Consider the following 17,173-nt stretch of genomic DNA (forward strand, 5'->3'; position numbering starts at 1 on the left):
AAAAGAGAGAGAGAGAGAGGAGAGAGAAAGAAAGAGAGAGGAGAGAGAGAGATAGCACCAGGTACCAGATTGTGTCTACCAGGTTGATGTACAAATTTTAAATCATATTCCTGCAACTTCAGACCGAATTTAGCCAATCTTGAACATTTGTGTTTATAGGTCATTGTCATCATCCATGACATTGGTTTCATGTTCCAGAATAAAATGACAAAATATTTTACATGTTCTCACAATAGCCAAGACTTTGCCGCGTAAGTGGAATATTGCGGCGGAGCTGTACTCAACACTTTACGAGGATACGCTATGGGGAAGCAACTGTCTTAAAATATTTGCCAAAGCTGAGCCCCAAAGCACATCCGCTGCAACCGGTTCGTGCAAAGAAAGTCTCGTAATGTCTGGTTATCTCTATACTGGATATCCAGCCAACTTCCTTTTCACTGAATACAATCCTTTGTTTCAAACTAATCTGTCAAAGGAAATTTAAAGCCTTGTCTTAGCTCCAAAACAGGTTTATCAAATTGCTGCAATTCTGGATATAGGACCAGTAACAATTAATTAGACCAATGAGTCTTTGCAGGAATGTTACAGTAGTTCATTTTGAAAAAAAATGCAATATTTTGTTCGTCAGCTCAAATGTTGGTTGGCTGCTTTTGCTAGTGTTCAAAATATGTCTAACATGTATCTAACTTGTGCCTAACGTGCACCTGAAATATATTGTATTACCTATGATATATCTAACATGTATAGTGTCACCTATGATATATCTAACATGTATTGTATCACTTATGATATGTCTAACATGTATTGTATCACTTATGATATATCTAACATGTATTGTATCACCTATGATATATCTAACATGCATTTTATCACCTATGATATATCTAACATGTATTGTATCACCTATGATATACCTAACATGCATTGTATCGCCTATGACATATCTAACATGCATTGTATTACCTATGATATATTGTGGAGGACTGGACAAATATACTATTTATGCAATCTTTAGATATCTGTGTTCAACTATTATAACCTTACATACACATTCCTCATATATCTTTGTTATGTAACACTTTATATCTAAGCCTGCCACGCAGGCCTGCCGTAACTAAACTGTATATTGTTATGTAAGAGTCATTACACTCCTTTTATGGGCAAGACTACAAGTGGGCGGAGAAAGGCCAGTATATAAGGAGGCGCAAGCCACCCCGTTGGGATAGTTGAGAACTTGATGCTGTTGTACATGTGTTCATGATTATATATATAATAAATAGACTAAACTTCACTCACACGAACTGATTACATTCATGCCTGCCTGGGTGGCTTAGACAGGACCATTCAACTAGAACTGGTCTGACTCCGGATAAGAACTGCCTGAGAGATACCTAAGGAAGGCTAGGGGTTGGGCTACGCTACGACTAGACCTGATCGGAGATGCAATAGCATAAGAGATCAGGCCCTATAGTGAGCTAGCCTGAGACCTAGCCTAGCCAACGATAGGGACTCAGAGAGCAGGCTGTATTAGGGTTCCAAGCGAGCCTGAGCAACAGCCACGGCCTGATCTGACCACCAAGTGTGTCAGGTCAGGTCAGTCCTTCCCCCAACGGGAAGGACTAGATAGTCTAGAGCAACTGACGAACACGTTAGAGAGAATGATCGTTAACCAAGAGGTGCAGAGAAATCAGGGACCCCCGGTACCCAGAGAGACATTCAAGGCTCCCGAATACGATGGGAGCAGTGATGTGGAGGCTTTTATTAGGCAGTTCAATGATGTAGCTATCACGAACGACTGGGCAGCCACATCCGCCCTACTACACATCCAAGGAAGGCTGAGAGAGCAGGCCAAGGAATGTGGACATGGACAGACGTTGCAGGCGGTATTTAATAACCTCCGAGCGAGGTTTGGCATGACACCCAAGGAAGCGAGAACTGAGCTACAGGGCCTGAGAAAAGAACAACACACTACTCTATTTGAGCATGCCACTCAAATAGAAAAACTCACGAGTATTGCGTTCGAGGAACTATCCGATTGCATGAAAGAGGAGATGGCGGTGGACACCTTCTGCAGGTGATTAGGGAACATATACCTACAAAGACACCTATTGGCAGTACCCACCCCCAACCTAGAGACAGCCGTGAGAGCGGAAAGCGGATATGACTACTAGGCAGACCCACCCGATGAGATCTGGAATAAGGGCAGTTCAGCCAGAAGGATTCGAGCAGGCTGAAGAAGAGCAGGCCCTCGGAGAGCAGGCCATAGTGGCCCGGACTACCCCTGACCCGTTAGAGGCACTGCTGACAACTACGAGAGACCTAAAAAGAGAAGTAGCTGACCTGAAAAAAACAAATCGATCAGCCACGGCCTCTTCCACGGCAGGTGACACGGAAAAGGGGTGTGGTCAAGTGCTGGGATTGTAATCAGGCAGGTCACTGGAGGAGGAACTGCCCCAGGAGACAGACCGGTGGCAGTGCCACCCAGATACAGAACCAGGGAAACGCCTACCGCCCGCAGCAGTAGGGCAACCTACTGGCTGCAATAGGGCACCAAGAGTTCATAACCGCAGAAAACTAAGGGGGCAGGCCGAAGGAAGGCGGAGGTGGACCCAGAAGGCTGGTACCACCTCGCAAACTCAGTGGCCCCTGCCCGGATGCCTCCAGTTGAGATGGTTCACATCTATAACTTGTTCCAGAGCCTAGAGGAGCTAGACGGAGAAAAAGGAGAAAAGGAGGTGGATCCTCGGGAATCGCCACAGGCGGCCAGACAGGCCCAAAGGGGATATATCCACTAAATCCAAAGGCGAGCTAGACCACGAGAGACTTCGGAAAATGTCGAAAGTCCGGGGGGAAGTGCGACTAGAATGAACCACTCCAAGAGATCTGGGCCGCGAGGGTCGGGACAGAGAGCAGACTCGGCGTCAGCTGGAGCTCTCGGGAGACCTAAGCGCAGATCGGGAAGGAGGGAGAATTTAGCCTCGGTTGAACACTTCCAGAAACAAGAACGACCGAGGTCGGGGAGAGAAGGTCCAGCAGGCGCTGATCCTTTCCAGAGATTTGGACAGGGCAGATCGGAAGCGAGAGTCAGCTCATCAGGGCTGAGACTCTCCAGAGATCTGTACCCTCCAGATCGGGAGCGAAAGAGGACCCAGCAATGGTAGAGCACCTCCAGAGACCAGGGTGTTGCAGATCCAGAAATGAGGAGGGCTTGGACAGAGCCTACTCTCCCAAGGAATCTGTGTTAGAGGAGGGACGAGAGCCGAACCAAGTCGGCCCCCTCCGGGATGGAGACCCAGGCCAACGCCTGAGTCTGGTTTCGGGTCCGACAGACCAGTACGGAGAGAGCACAATGCCAGCTACTCCCGAGGAAAGCTTGGCGAACCAGCTCAAAGAGAGTCCACCACCGGACAGGCCTCGGGGTCGTTCACAAAAAAGAGATTCCGAAGGAGCGTATAACGACGCCACCGAGGTCGGGAGCTACCAAGGATTAGGGCCTTAGAAAAACCCTATAAGTCAAGCTACTTCTTGCCAGGAAAGGTGGAAAGACAAGACCTGTTGTTCATCATAGACACCGGCTGTAACACTAACCTGCTGTCCAAAAAAGTATTTGACAGAATGCCAGAGAGGGTGAAAGCGCAGCTAGAGGAGAATGACCAGTACGGACTCATGGCGGACGGGAGCAAACTCCAATTCTACGAGCTAATCCGACTAGCAGGGAGAATCCGGGACGTACCGATTGAGAAGAGTTTCATTTGGAGTCAGATCAGCGAGGATGCCATTCTGGGAATGCCCTTCCTGACCTCACACCGATGCAACATGGAATTCGACCAACCGGTCATCTCTATTGGAGAAAGAAAGCTCACTTGCACGGACAAGTACAGCAGGCTAATGGTGTCTAAAGTACATATATGGAAGAAGGTCACCATTCCACCATTGTCAGAGGTAAGGGTGGCGAGAAGAATCTCGGCCAGAATTTACGTGCCAGTGGGTATAATAGAGAGCTCCGACCCGCACCTTCCCGTGGCGCGTAGCCTGATTCAACCCGGAGACTAGGGTGATGTGGCCGTACAATGCCTAAACCCGGGTAATCACCTCATAGAGCTGGCGGCCGGACACGTGATAGGCTCGTACACCGCCATCAGGGATGAGGATGTGCAGGCTGAGCTCTGGTCGGCATGGAAACACTCCAGTATTGAGGCAAACGGAGTAGGGTGTGCGGCAGTGCAAGCCAGGAGAGCAGTCCCTGAGCATCTGGTCAAACTATACGATCAGGTCGTCCGAGGCTATTCACATGACCAGGAGAGACAGAAACTAGCCGCCCTGCTGGCCAAATGCCAGAACGTATTCAGTAAATACGATGGTGATTAGGGCGAAGTAATCTGGTGGAACATAGCATACCGCTGATAGAAGGAGCCAGACCCATTAGACAACCTCCTCACAGGTTGGGACCTCACAAGGAGGCAGAGGCAGACAGACAGGTGACCGAATTATTAGAGAAGGGCTTGATTGAGCCTGTCAATGGGGCGTGGAGTTCTCTGGTGGTCATGGTACGGAAAAAGCATGGCGGATGGAGGTTCTGCGTCGACTACAGGCAACTGAATGCCATAACCCAACAGGACGCCTACCCAATTCCAAGAATCGACGAGAGCCTGGATGCCCTGGCAGGAAGTCAATTTCTTAGCACACTAGACCTGTCCAGTGGGTACTAGCAAGTGCCCTTGGATCAGGAGGCCCAGGAAAAGTCTGCATTCGCAACACGGAGCGGACTGTGGAAGTGGAGGGTGCTGCCGTTCGGACTGACGTCGGCTCCCGCCACTTTCCAGAGATTGATGGAGTCAGTACTGCAGGGGCTCCACTGAAAAACTCTCTTGCTCTACCTGGATGACATTATAGTCATCGCCCCCGACTTTGAGATTCACCTGGCCAGCTTGGAGGAAGTCTTCCGGATACTGGCAACTGCCAGGCAGAAGCTAAACCCTCTAATTGCAAGCTCCTCCAAGAGAAGGTGAGATACCTCGACCATGTAGTGTGCCGGAAAGAGTGTCCACGGACCCCGATAAGGTTAAGGCAGTGGCAGAATGGCGAGTTCCCCGAAATGTAAAGGAACTACAGGCCTTTTTAGGAACCACAGGATATTATAGACAATATCTGAAGGACTACACCTCTAACGCCAAACCACTCACTGTCTTGACAGGAAAGGGGAAACCATGGCAGTGGAGCGAAGTAGAACAATCAGCGTTCGAGACACTCCGGCGTGGCCTAATCACGGCAACCGTGTTAAGATATCCCAATCCTAAGAGCAAACACATTCTGGACACCAATGCCAGCAATGTGGGAGTGGGAGCTGTTTTGTCTCAGAACCAGAATGGTAGAGACGGTAGTAGCCTACTACAGCAAAACACTTAGCCCAGCGGAACATAATTATTGCGTGACCCGTAAAGAACTTCTGGCGGTGGTAAAAGCTGTCAAGCACTTCCGGCCTTACCTGTACGGACAGCATTTCGAACTCCATATGGACCATGCCTCCCTGAGATGGCTGTGCCGAAGAAGGGAGCCGTCGGCTCAGGTGGCCCGATGGCTGGAGATCCTGTCGGAATTTACGTATTTTTGAAAACCGGCCAGGAGTCAAACACGGAAACGCCGATGGACTGAGCCAGCAAGCCTGTCCGGAGGACTGTCGGCAGTGCACAAGGATACAGGAAAGAGATGGGGGCCCGAGCAAACAAGCCATACTGAAGGGAAAGTCTGACACAGTAGCAGCCGTCAAGCTACCCGGCGAGAGAAACTTCCGACAGCTGGCACAGAGCCAGATGGAAGGCCAACAAGCGGTGGCAAAAATGTACTGGGCGGTACAGAACGACCAGGACCTGTCGGAAGAGGAATTGACTCTCGGGAGCCGCAAACTCCGAATCCTGTATAGAAGACGAGAGGCGATGAGACTTTTGGTGAACAGAATACTAGAGATCAGGCTATCTGCGAACAGTCATGCTAGGTGGTGTATCATATGCCCCAAGGCTGACCAGAACCGGGTAACCTGGGAGACACATCGACTGGCTCATGCGGGGGTGTACAAGACGACGAAAAGGTTATTACTAAACTGGTACTAGCCGGGGTTGAACGCGGATGTGCGACGACTCATCAAAACCTGTGAGGTCTGCCAGGTAGCAAAAGCCGGGGGAAACCATGCGGCAAAAAGTAGGCACCGGTTATATGCCGGACGACCTTGGCAGAAGTTGGCGGTCGACCTGGTGGGACCGATGCCTGAGACTGACAGGGAAATAAATGGATCCTGGTAATTAGTGACCATTTTTCCAGATGGCAAGATGCCCTAGCGATTCCGGATGCAACTGCCCCGGTGGTAGCCACGACCCTAGATGAAAGGGTGTTCTGCTATTTTGGCCTACCCGAGGAGTTGCATTATGACCAAGGGGCCCAGTTTGAATCCAAACTCATGAGCGAGTTGTGTGGGTTATGGAACGTCAACAAGACGAGAACCACCCTGTACCACCCCCAGGGGAATGGTATTGTGGAGAGAAACAATAGGAGTCTAGGAGACTCTTTGAGAGCCCTATTTCTACGGAAAGGGCCAACTGAATGAGATCTGTTATTACCCCAAATCATGAGGGCCTTCCGGGACACACCCCATTCCGCCACGGGAGAGACCGCCAATTTCATGATGATGGGTAGGGAACTCCGACTGCCCGACCAGCTCTCAGAACCAGTTACAGCAGACAGTCAGGCCGTACAGCCCTACGTCTTAGAATTGGCCAATCGGCTAGAAGAGACTTACGAGATCCTTCGTGAATGACAAATGAAGGTCTGGATCGAGGATGACGAGGAGACACCACTGTTTGAGGTAGGGGACCTGGTATTACTAGTGAACAAAAGGCAAAGAAGGGGGAGAACCCTAAGTTGCAACCCAAGTATGTAGGGCCATATACGATCACCAGATGTCATGCCAACAATACCTACCAGGTAGAAAGGCAGGGCCAAGTGTCCGTGCAGAACGAGGAACGCCTGAAGCTGTACTTTGCATGCCCAGAGGTAGATGGTAGGGCCCCGGCCACCAGGGAGCCTGCTAGACGACCCAACATGCGGGGTGCTACCGAAAAAAGGAAGGGGAGGAGGGGAAAACTGATGCAGCTGCTGCCCACCCTAAAGTTCAGCAGAAGAGAACCCCTTCCCCAATCACCCATACGGCAAGAATACATGGACCTTCTACCCACCACAACTAACATGGATATGTTCCGGAGACGATTTCTGGAAGCCCTGGCGGAAGGAGAGGGTTCTATTCCAGTAGACCACGGCACTAGGGAAGAGCACGACGACGCCACCGACCAGACGACTCCCCCAGAAGCAGAGCGGGACGACCCGGAACCCGAGTCCGACCCAATAGCTCTAGTTGAGCCTACCAGGCCAGGCTCAATGGGGGAAGAAGTGGGTGGGGCGTCGACACAAGGACCCCAAGTCCTCAAAGCACCCGAGCTGGTGGATCAGGCACTCCCCGCTGACTCTAGACCAGTTCCGGCCAAGGAAGAGACTCGGGTAAAACCAGAGTTATCCAGGACAGAGAGGCCCGTCGAAATAAGGAGAAACGGGAGGCCCAGCAGGACGACAGGACCACCCATACGATACAGACAGGCAGTATGCCACTGGGTTGACCCTGAGAGTGGAAACCTAGACAATCCACTACCCTCTGAAGAGGCTGGGAGCGACATGGCGACCAGAGAGAGATATGAAACCCTAAGAACCCGGGTCGGAGAGATAGAGAGGCTGCTTGAAGGAGGAAGCATTAGCCTCGACAAGGAAGGAAAAACGCAATACCAAACTCTGAAGGAATCGATGGCAGAATTAGAAAAGGTCTTAACCGTTAAAGACCAACCTGCAAGGGCGGTAGAAGACGAACGAGAAGTCTTGGGAGAGGGGCGGAGATCGAGGAGGCCGTGGAGATGTCGGAAGTAGAGAAATTCTCCGGCCAGGAACGATCTGGCCCGAGAAATGCCGGCGATAGAGTCGACTGGGGTCAAGGATTAGATTCCACTGGAAACTGGTCGCCATTACCAGCATTCAAATTTAGAGCTGCTCCTGGACAGTCCATTCGTAACCTACTTCAAGATAATCAACTGCTTCAGCCAGTCCGAAACTATCTCAACCACGCTTACATGGATAAGAAAAATGCAAACAACGAGACCACGGAAGACGAAGAGCTACAGCAATTATTAGCCGAGTTAGACGGTATATTAGAAGAGCCGAAGATATCAACCACGCACGAGAGATCAGGCCAAGGAGACAAATCAGGCCCATCTTTTAAAAATATGAGGCCAGGTAGGAAGGTAGCACCCATTGTGTATAAAGGGATACAACCAAGCGAAGGCAGTACAACCAACGTACGGGTTATACGGATACCTACCGAGCAAAACGGAAAGGTGCAATCACGAAGCCTGACTCCGAAAAGTTTGGAGGAAATAATACAGCCAAAGAGACTACGAGAGAAAATGACACGAGAGAGCGGGGTGCCCCAGGGTAGGTGTAACCTAGACAAAGGTAAACCTGAGACCACCGGCCAGAGCTCTCGGGTCGGGAATGGAGCGGCATTACCCCCGGGTAAGCCCCTACTAGAGACCAAGGATAGGTGCGGTCAAGATCCTCTGTCCAACATCAGGATAAAAAAAGAGAATAGAAATATAGACAAGCTAAAAGATCACTCTATCGAGTCGAAGCCAGTTCCGGCCAAACGAAAAAGCTCGGCAAGGGACAACATAGACGGAGTGGCCAGAGATATCTGGTATACCCCCGCATCACACCAGAAAATGGAGGCCGCTGAAGACCGGGAGAAGGGGGAATGCCCCCTCTGCGGCTTCCAAAATAAAGAGAGCCGGGTGGTTAGGTGACACAGCCGACAGCACTACTGGCGTTTTTGGTGTCGATTTCAGGAGAGTTCCTTTTCCTTCTTCACCATTTACAAACACCAGCGGAAGAAAAGGGACCCAGAGAGCCACCCTTGCGTGGTGTACCAGGTAGACCAGGAGTCTTTCCCCAATTTCTGCCGGTACATCGGGTGGGAGAACTACCCCCCTTCAGCACCTGTCTGCCTGTGAAGGATGGGAAGGGGTGGGTCGCGAACAGAAAGGTAGTCCAGAAAAGGAAGAGGCCTACACAGCCGGAAAAGGCGGGAAGCCATGACCCAGAAATCGCCCAGACCAAAAGGGCAGGCCTCCCTAACCTGACAATCAAGATAGATAATTGTCAGGCGACAGGAGACAAGGAGGAACCGGGCAGATCATTTCTTCAAGAATATACGATCCCGAAAAAGGCCAGACGAGGGAGCGCACGACAAGAGGGAAGCTCCCCACCTACTCCGGCCCCAGAGGAAAATCCGGGGAAGACCAAAGAAATTGAGCCGGTACTAGAAGTATATGCTAGCGCTGCTGACCAGGAGGGGATCGAGACGGACTCGAGCACCAAATCCATATTCCAGCCAAAAGAAGTGCAGAGCCCCGCTGCAATGACAGACGAGAGAGCTACCTCTGCCGCACCGAATGAGAAGAAAGAGAGTACCAACGGTACAGCCGGCTAGCCCGAGAAAGTCAGCAGGAGGTACGACTAAGGAGCTGCGCCCGCCAGAACGAATAAGAACCCTTCGACGCCACTGTCCTTAATTGTTAACCCCGGGCTGAACAATTGGGGGGAGAGTGTGGAGGACTGGACAAATATACTATTTATGCAATCTTTAGATATCTGTGTTCAACTATTATAACCTTACATACGCATTCCTCATATATCTTTGTTATGTAACACTTTATATCTAAGCCTGCCACGCAGGCCTGCCGTAACTAAACTGTATATTGTTATGTAAGAGTCATTACACTCTTTTTATGGGCAAGACTACAAGTGGGCGGAGAAAGGCCAGTATATAAGGAGGCGCAAGCCACCTCGTTGGGATAGTTGAGCACTTGATGCTGCTGTACATGTGTTCATGATTATATATATAATAAATAGACTAAACTTCACTCACACGAACTGATTACATTCATGCCTGCCTTGGTGGCTTAGACAGGACCATTCAACCAGAACTGGTCTGACTCCGGATAAGAACTGCCTGAGAGATACCTAAGGAAGGCTAGGGGTTGGGCTACGCTACGACTAGACTTGATCAGAGATGCAATAGCAAAAGAGATCAGGCCCTATAGTGAGCTAGCCCGGGACCTAGACTAGCCAACGATAGGGACTCAGAGAGCAGGCTGTATTAGGGTTCCAAGCGAGTCTGAGGTTGGGCAACAGCCACGGCCTGATCTGACCACCAAGTGTGTCAGGCAGGCCCGACAAGGGGGAGGCCCAGAGTTCAGGCTGCACCTGCCTGTTAGTACAGTAAAGCTGGCTCAGCTACCGGGGCCAGGCCTTTACAATATCTAACATGTATTGTATCACCTATGATATATCTAACATGTATTGTATCACATATGATATTTCTAACATGTATTGTATCACCTATGATATATCTAACATGTATTGTATTACCTATTATATATCTAATATGTATTGCATCACCTATGATATATCTAACCTGTATTGTATCACTTATGATATATCTAACATGTATTGTATCACCTATGATATACCTACCATGTATTGTATCACCTAAAATATATCTAACATGTATTGTATCACCTACGATATATCTAACATGTATTGTATCACCTATGATATATCTAACATGTATTGTATCACCTATATATCTAACATGTATTGTATCACCTATGATATATCTAACATGTATTGTATCACCTATATATCTAACATGTATTGTATCACCTATGATATATCTAACATGTATTGTACCACCTATGCTATATATCTAACATAGACTGTTATGTTATATCTAACAGTACAAAGAAAAAAAGTCAACAAAAAAATCTGATTTATTTTGAGCGAATTAAACTTTATAATTGTGGTACATAAATTAAGATCGTGCCTTTAGCAGTTTCACACAGTGGCAACTATGCCATCTCATGGATTCCAAAAATAATAGCTTTCTTTGTGGTAGATGTAAAGTCAATTCAGCAGTGTCGTCACATTAAGTAGAGGGTAGAATAATCTAGAAAGCACAGGCGATAACAATAAAATAATAACTTAATAAAGCGACTCGTAACGAGAATGCTTCAAGGATTTGGCTTTTAGCCTTTGCTCTAGGTCTGTACAACGATTACAAAGTCCGTTGTTTGAACATGCTGTGCCCTGACAACCAGTACGTCTGCACAGCGAGAGCTGAAGTGATTTGGCATGTTTATACATCTGAACAGGTTGATTTGTTGGGATACGATTGTAGCTACTCTGTCGATTGGGCATGCTCTGTCTTAGTGCTGCCTGTGGGTCAACCCTGCAAACTCTGCATAGACCACTAACATCCGCTGGCATTGCTAGATTTCCACAGTGTTTGCAGCGACTAATACCACCACTACCACGGGGCATGGCGCTGCGAGGTGGAGAGTCATAGTGGTTTATGGGAATCTCAATACCCCGCTGCTCATCTTGGTAGATGGTAGCCCGGGGTATTGAGTAGGATTTAGTGAGCTCTTGTCGGGGTACCATGTGAAGCCCGTCATGTGGCTCGTCAGAATCTATGCCTAGGGTCAGTGTGGGAACATTTCTTGATTCTTTCTTTCTAGTGGGAGGACTTCTCCGGAGGTAGCCAGCCGGGTGACTCTGATCATAAAGGAGCGTCAGCCTAGAATTGCCTAGAAATCAAACAGAATCATTTTGCACCTGGCAGCATGAATTCGCTACTGAAAGCTCTATGAAGACCAGCATAACATTAAGAATTGAGTGTGGTGGTGTTGGAGAGGTACAGAGGTGTTGGAGAGGTACAGAGGTGTTGGAGAGGTACAGAGGTGTTGGAGAGGTACAGAGGTGTTGGAGAGGTACAGAGGTGTTGGAGAGGTACAGAGGTGTTGGAGAGGTACAGAGGTGTTGGAGAGGTACAGAGGTGTTGGAGAGGTACAGAGGTGTTGGAGAGGTACAGAGATGTTGGAGAGGTACAGAGGTGTTGGAGAGGTACAGAGGTGTTGGAGAGGTACAGAGGTGTTGGAGAGGTACAGAGGTGTTGGAGAGGTACAGAGGTGTTGCGGAGGTACAGGACTCAGCATAAAAACTATATTGATGGTAAAGTAACGTCTTGAATATAAACAGCAATAGAAAGAAATAAGAATCATAAACTAATAAGGTCGTTGTGATAGTCCACTGCTGGAAACTAACAAATTCTATTTCAAAACAGAATAGCAATTTGCGCGATGAGCTAGGAACTGTAGTTAACCTCTAAACCCACCCGCAACTGGCTCTGTGATTATTGCTGTAGGAAAGGTAGAGCTAGGCTTGGTAAAGTTGCCCCTACTGTTACCAGGCCTTGCCAATAAATCATTTTTGTACTGTCTTGGATCATCATCACCATCAGACATCTGAATTTCGTATTTCTCTCTGAAACTGTTCCCTGCAAGGATGAATCTACGCATGAATCTACATTTAAATCCTTGACAGTTGTTACTATGAGACTTCGCTGGCAATCAACACACAAATATTGCAATTAAGGTCTCACTGAAAACTCATTTGCAGAATTTAGCCATTGGTACCACCATCAGCAGCCTGGGAGCTCAGGCTATGTGTGACCATCAATAGATGAACGTAACGAGTATTAGATCTACCTGATGCGTTGCTGTTGTTCACTTGTTCTGGCTCGGTGGCTGATCCTCCTTCGAGCAGCTGCTGGTAACATTTTGAGCAATAGAAATGATGCTCTTTCGTTCCCTGAAACTTGTGACAGAGTCGGCAGCGGTCTGACTCCGTATGCTCACCGTCTCGCTGCTTGTAGCAGGCAGAACATAGATTGTCCTGTTCGACCGTACCCAGGTATTGCTCACACCTCCTGCACATGTTTGTGTTGGGGCTGATCGCTGCAGGTGACTTCTTCAATTTGGTGGATGACTCTAACTCGAGAGCGAGCTTCCTAGCGTAGTCTTTGGTAGCTATGAGTGGAATAGTTTTAGGGTCCTTGAGAGCGTTTCTTGCCTTTTTGTCGTCGTATTCTTGCCTGTCAAAAACCAGACATTCATAAAGTGAAGGCTTAGCAATTTAATGAAAGAGGAAAACATTGGCAGCACAATTTAACCGCAACAAAACACCAACAGCGGCACGACACAATACCAACGGCAGTACAACAAAATACCAACATCAACGCAACAAAATACCAACTTCACCACAGCGAAACACCAAATCCACCACAACAAAACACCAATTCCACCACAACGAAACACCAACTCCACCACAACGAAACACCAATTCCACCACAACAGTACCGGTACAGCAGCAGAACAAAACACTAATGTGTGAGATTAATGTGATGAGATAGGAGCCACATTAAAATTTCACATTTGTCACCACCAGCGCACAGAAGGAGGGTACAATGAACATATAGAAAAAGCATTGAGTTTGAAGGAGAAAGACATGAGTGATACTTTATCCATGGTGACTCAACAGGGAAAGGCACGAGTGATACCTTATCCATGGTGATTCAACAGGGAAAGGCAACTTTAAAAGGGCTACTAATATCAAAGTGTATCAAAAGTCAGTTGCTCTTCTAAATTGCCAACAACCTGCATTGCCAGTCATCTTTGCATGTCAACTCGAAGGTCTGGATCAGCCAGTCAAAGATCATACCAAGGTCATACTAGTCACACCAAAGACAATATGTAAATAGTTCAAACAGATAAATAACCTGGTGATTGCCAAATATTTATCCATGTCCTTGGCATAAGCCTTAGGGGTCCTTATCGACAGCTTGGCACACATGACGAGCTCATTTCCTGGCTCTAATTCAAGGTCTGATGGAACATTCTTCGCTTCCTTCACCTTGCTCGAAGATTTTGAATTGCTTCTTTTGAGGATTGTTCCTTTCCCAGATGTGGCCTTGACTTTTTTCTCTTTGTTTAGTAACTATAGAAAAAAAACTAACAATATTACATAGGTTTTTATATGTACACAGCCTTGTATGGAATGCGTTTTCAAAATACAGCATAACTAAGAAGAATTGTCTGCCCTTCCATACTCACTCAGCACAACCAATTATCACAACTCTAAGCTAATTAACACACGCTAATGTTTCACATCGTACTAAAACCACATATAAGTACAACATATCACATATAAGTACAACATACCGCATATAAGTACAACATACCGCATATAAGTACAACATACATTATTTAAAAAAGGAAATAGAACAGATCCATCTAATTACCGGCCCATTTCCATTCTTCCTGCTTTATCAAAAATTTTAGAAAAATGTTTGTCTTTGCAAATACGTGATTTTTTAGAAACCAATAACATCTTGTCGCCTAAACAATTTGGTTTTAGAAAAGGTAAAAGCACCACTACAGCAATAAACAGTCTAATGGAATTTTTATATACTAATTTAGATCAAAGTAATATAACTCAGGGCGTATTTTTAGATTTTTCAAAGGCATTCGATACGATTAATCACAAAATTTTAATTGACAAACTTTTTTACTACAATTTTAGTGTAAAGTCTTCCTCTCTTATTCAAAGTTATCTCCAAAATAGATTTCAATTTACCAAAACAGATACTGATTGTTCGCAAATGAGGGCAATTACGATTGGTGTTCCACAAGGATCAATTTTAGGACCCCTCTTATTTTTAATTTTTATAAATGACTTAGTAAATGCTGCACCTGCTTTGGATTGTATTTTATTCGCAGATGACACCAATATATTTTCAACAGATAATTCTAAACTCCAAGAGGAATTAAATATTATTAATGAATGGTGCCTATCAAACAGACTCATTTTAAACAACAGTAAAACATTTCAAGTAGTTTTCAAAAATCCGTCTAAAAACACTCAAAATTATAATCTAAGCCTTTCTTTAAACAATTCTCAACTACAAATCAAAGATTCGACTCAATTTTTAGGTATCACGTTAGACAACAACTTGACTTTTAAAAAACACATCCAAAGTCTCATCAAAAAACTTAATTACATATTACTAATTTTACGTTTCATTCGCCCCTACCTAGACAAATCAACCATGATCAATTTGTACTACAGTTTTTTCTATTCTCTTTTAATTTATGGAATCGAGTTTTGGGGCCACGGCAACAAAACTGATTTAAACAAACTTTTAATCTTGCAAAAAAAGGCAATCAGAATAATACTCAATTTTAAACCAAATCAAACAGTTTCTAAAAATTTTAAAATTTTAAAAATAATGCCAATTGAAATTTTATTCCAGTATCGCCTGCTAATGTTTTTAACAAATTCTTTCCCCATGGAAGAGTTGCAAGATTTTATGATAGATCATTGTCAAGATACCCGTTTAAAAAGTAAAAATCAATTAAAGTTGAAAAAGTGTTTGTCTTCTAAGGGACAGAGATCGATATTTTTTAGTGCAATGAAATTATATAATAAATTTTTGAGTGATTGTGCGGGCTCTGCTCCGGGTCAGCTGAAGGCGAAGTTGGTAGAGCGCCTGTGGGCGTCCTGGGACTGTCCTTCCTGACTCTGGTGCTCCGGAGTGTGCGTTTATCGCTGATTCTGTTTCTTTTCCTACTGCTTGCTGGGGCTGCCTTGACTCTAGTCTCTGGCTATCTGGCATGTCCTATTGCTACTCTGTGTATTTTTTACTCATACTGTCATGTTATTATTACGCAATAAAAATCAAATCAAATCAAATCAAAATACCACATATAAGTACAACATACCACATATAAGTACAACATACCACATATAAGTACAACATACCACATATAAGTACAACATACCGCATATAAGTACAACATACCAAATATAAGTACAACATACCAAATATAAGTACAACATACCGCATATAAGTACAACATACCGCATATAAGTACAACATACCAAATATAAGTACAACATACCGCATATAAGTACAACATACCAAATATAAGTACAACATACCACATATAAGTACAACATATCAAAACTAATAACTTCCTCAACAATATGTACAGTGAAACTCACTGACGTTGACCCAGAATCTGAGAGCGAGTCGTCACTCAGAGCCAGTCCAGCTTTCACCTGGTCTAGAGGAATCTTTCGCACCTGCGTGTCATATAGTACGTTAGCAGCTTGGGAATCTCAGAAGAAAATTGCTCATTCCGATTAGATATATAATGTAATGGAACATATTATATGAACAAGTTACTAATATATATATAACACTTGTATGTATTATTTATGTATATATTTGTTTCATAATATATTAGGAATATAACACAACCACTCGCATCAGCTTATGGGCTGCTGCTGGCACTACAATGGTAAAACATGATTAAGACACGCCATGGTAAACTCTATAGTAAAATCTATGGCAAACTCTATGGTAAACTCTATGACAAACTCTATGCATTGAGGCTTTTGAACAAACCTCAAGGTAATCCTGTATAGAGCCTATGATATCCAACATCGTGCATTTATCCTCTGGCAAGTTTTCCCAATTCACATCTGAACCGGGATCAACAAAGAAGTGCATAGGGAGCAGGTCACAGTCCGGCCCAGTGAGAGGAATTAAGGCTGTAGAAGTCATGCAGTTTTTAAATCTATTGACCTTGTAATGAACATGGTAGATGAATACAAATGATACAGAGTTTCCTTGTCATGAACATGGTAGATGAATACAAATGGTGCCAGTTTACTAGCAACTAAATAAACAATGTTTGTATGTTAATAGCAGCTAGCTTCAATAATGCATGGCAACTCAGTATTATAGTAAACTAGTACGCTGTAACAACGGCGTGCACAACCATTCTCAAATATGTAAAATAGCGCAGATGGTGGCGCGCATGGCTTAGAATCTGAATATCTAGGTCGGATTCCAGGGCAGTGGAATATTTTTTCCTAACGCTCTTAGCGTGGCTTCGAACAGACGGAGAGACACAGCTCTTATTATAGTAGAGACTAGATGAATGCCCGGGTAATAAAGGAGTCTTTGCGCAGAAAATTTATCTTCATTTAACATATAACAACAGTTACAATTCTAGCTTTTAAGCTTCAAATCATGAGAAAAGTGTTTTGTTCAGTTTAAATAAATTAATAGAAAAAATAAAACAACTGTAAACGTTTTTAAACTTTGTCAAACAACTGT

General features: G+C 45.5%; 2 protein-coding genes across 3 annotated transcripts in view; one reads left to right on the forward strand and one right to left on the reverse strand.

Annotated features, from left to right (window-relative positions):
- The window catches only part of LOC137390265 (polyubiquitin-A-like), a 253,552-nt gene that overhangs the window by 163,818 nt on the left and 72,561 nt on the right, over positions 1 to 17,173 (forward strand).
- LOC137390266 (OTU domain-containing protein 7B-like) overlaps positions 10,902 to 17,173 on the reverse strand; it is a 43,379-nt gene continuing 37,107 nt past the window's right edge. For both annotated transcript variants that reach the window (XM_068076601.1, XM_068076602.1), the window contains exons 11-16: positions 16,457 to 16,602; positions 16,051 to 16,131; positions 13,766 to 13,983; positions 12,696 to 13,081; positions 12,323 to 12,484; positions 10,902 to 11,735 (exon numbers count right to left, since the gene is read on the reverse strand). In XM_068076601.1, coding sequence (XP_067932702.1) covers positions 11,131 to 11,735; positions 12,323 to 12,484; positions 12,696 to 13,081; positions 13,766 to 13,983; positions 16,051 to 16,131; positions 16,457 to 16,602 — 1,598 coding nt within the window. In that variant the 3' untranslated portion in view covers positions 10,902 to 11,130. The remainder of the gene's footprint in view (positions 11,736 to 12,322; positions 12,485 to 12,695; positions 13,082 to 13,765; positions 13,984 to 16,050; positions 16,132 to 16,456; positions 16,603 to 17,173) is intronic.

Source organism: Watersipora subatra, chromosome 3 (assembly GCF_963576615.1).
Source record: "Watersipora subatra chromosome 3, tzWatSuba1.1, whole genome shotgun sequence".
NCBI classification, from domain to species: domain Eukaryota; kingdom Metazoa; phylum Bryozoa; class Gymnolaemata; order Cheilostomatida; family Watersiporidae; genus Watersipora; species Watersipora subatra.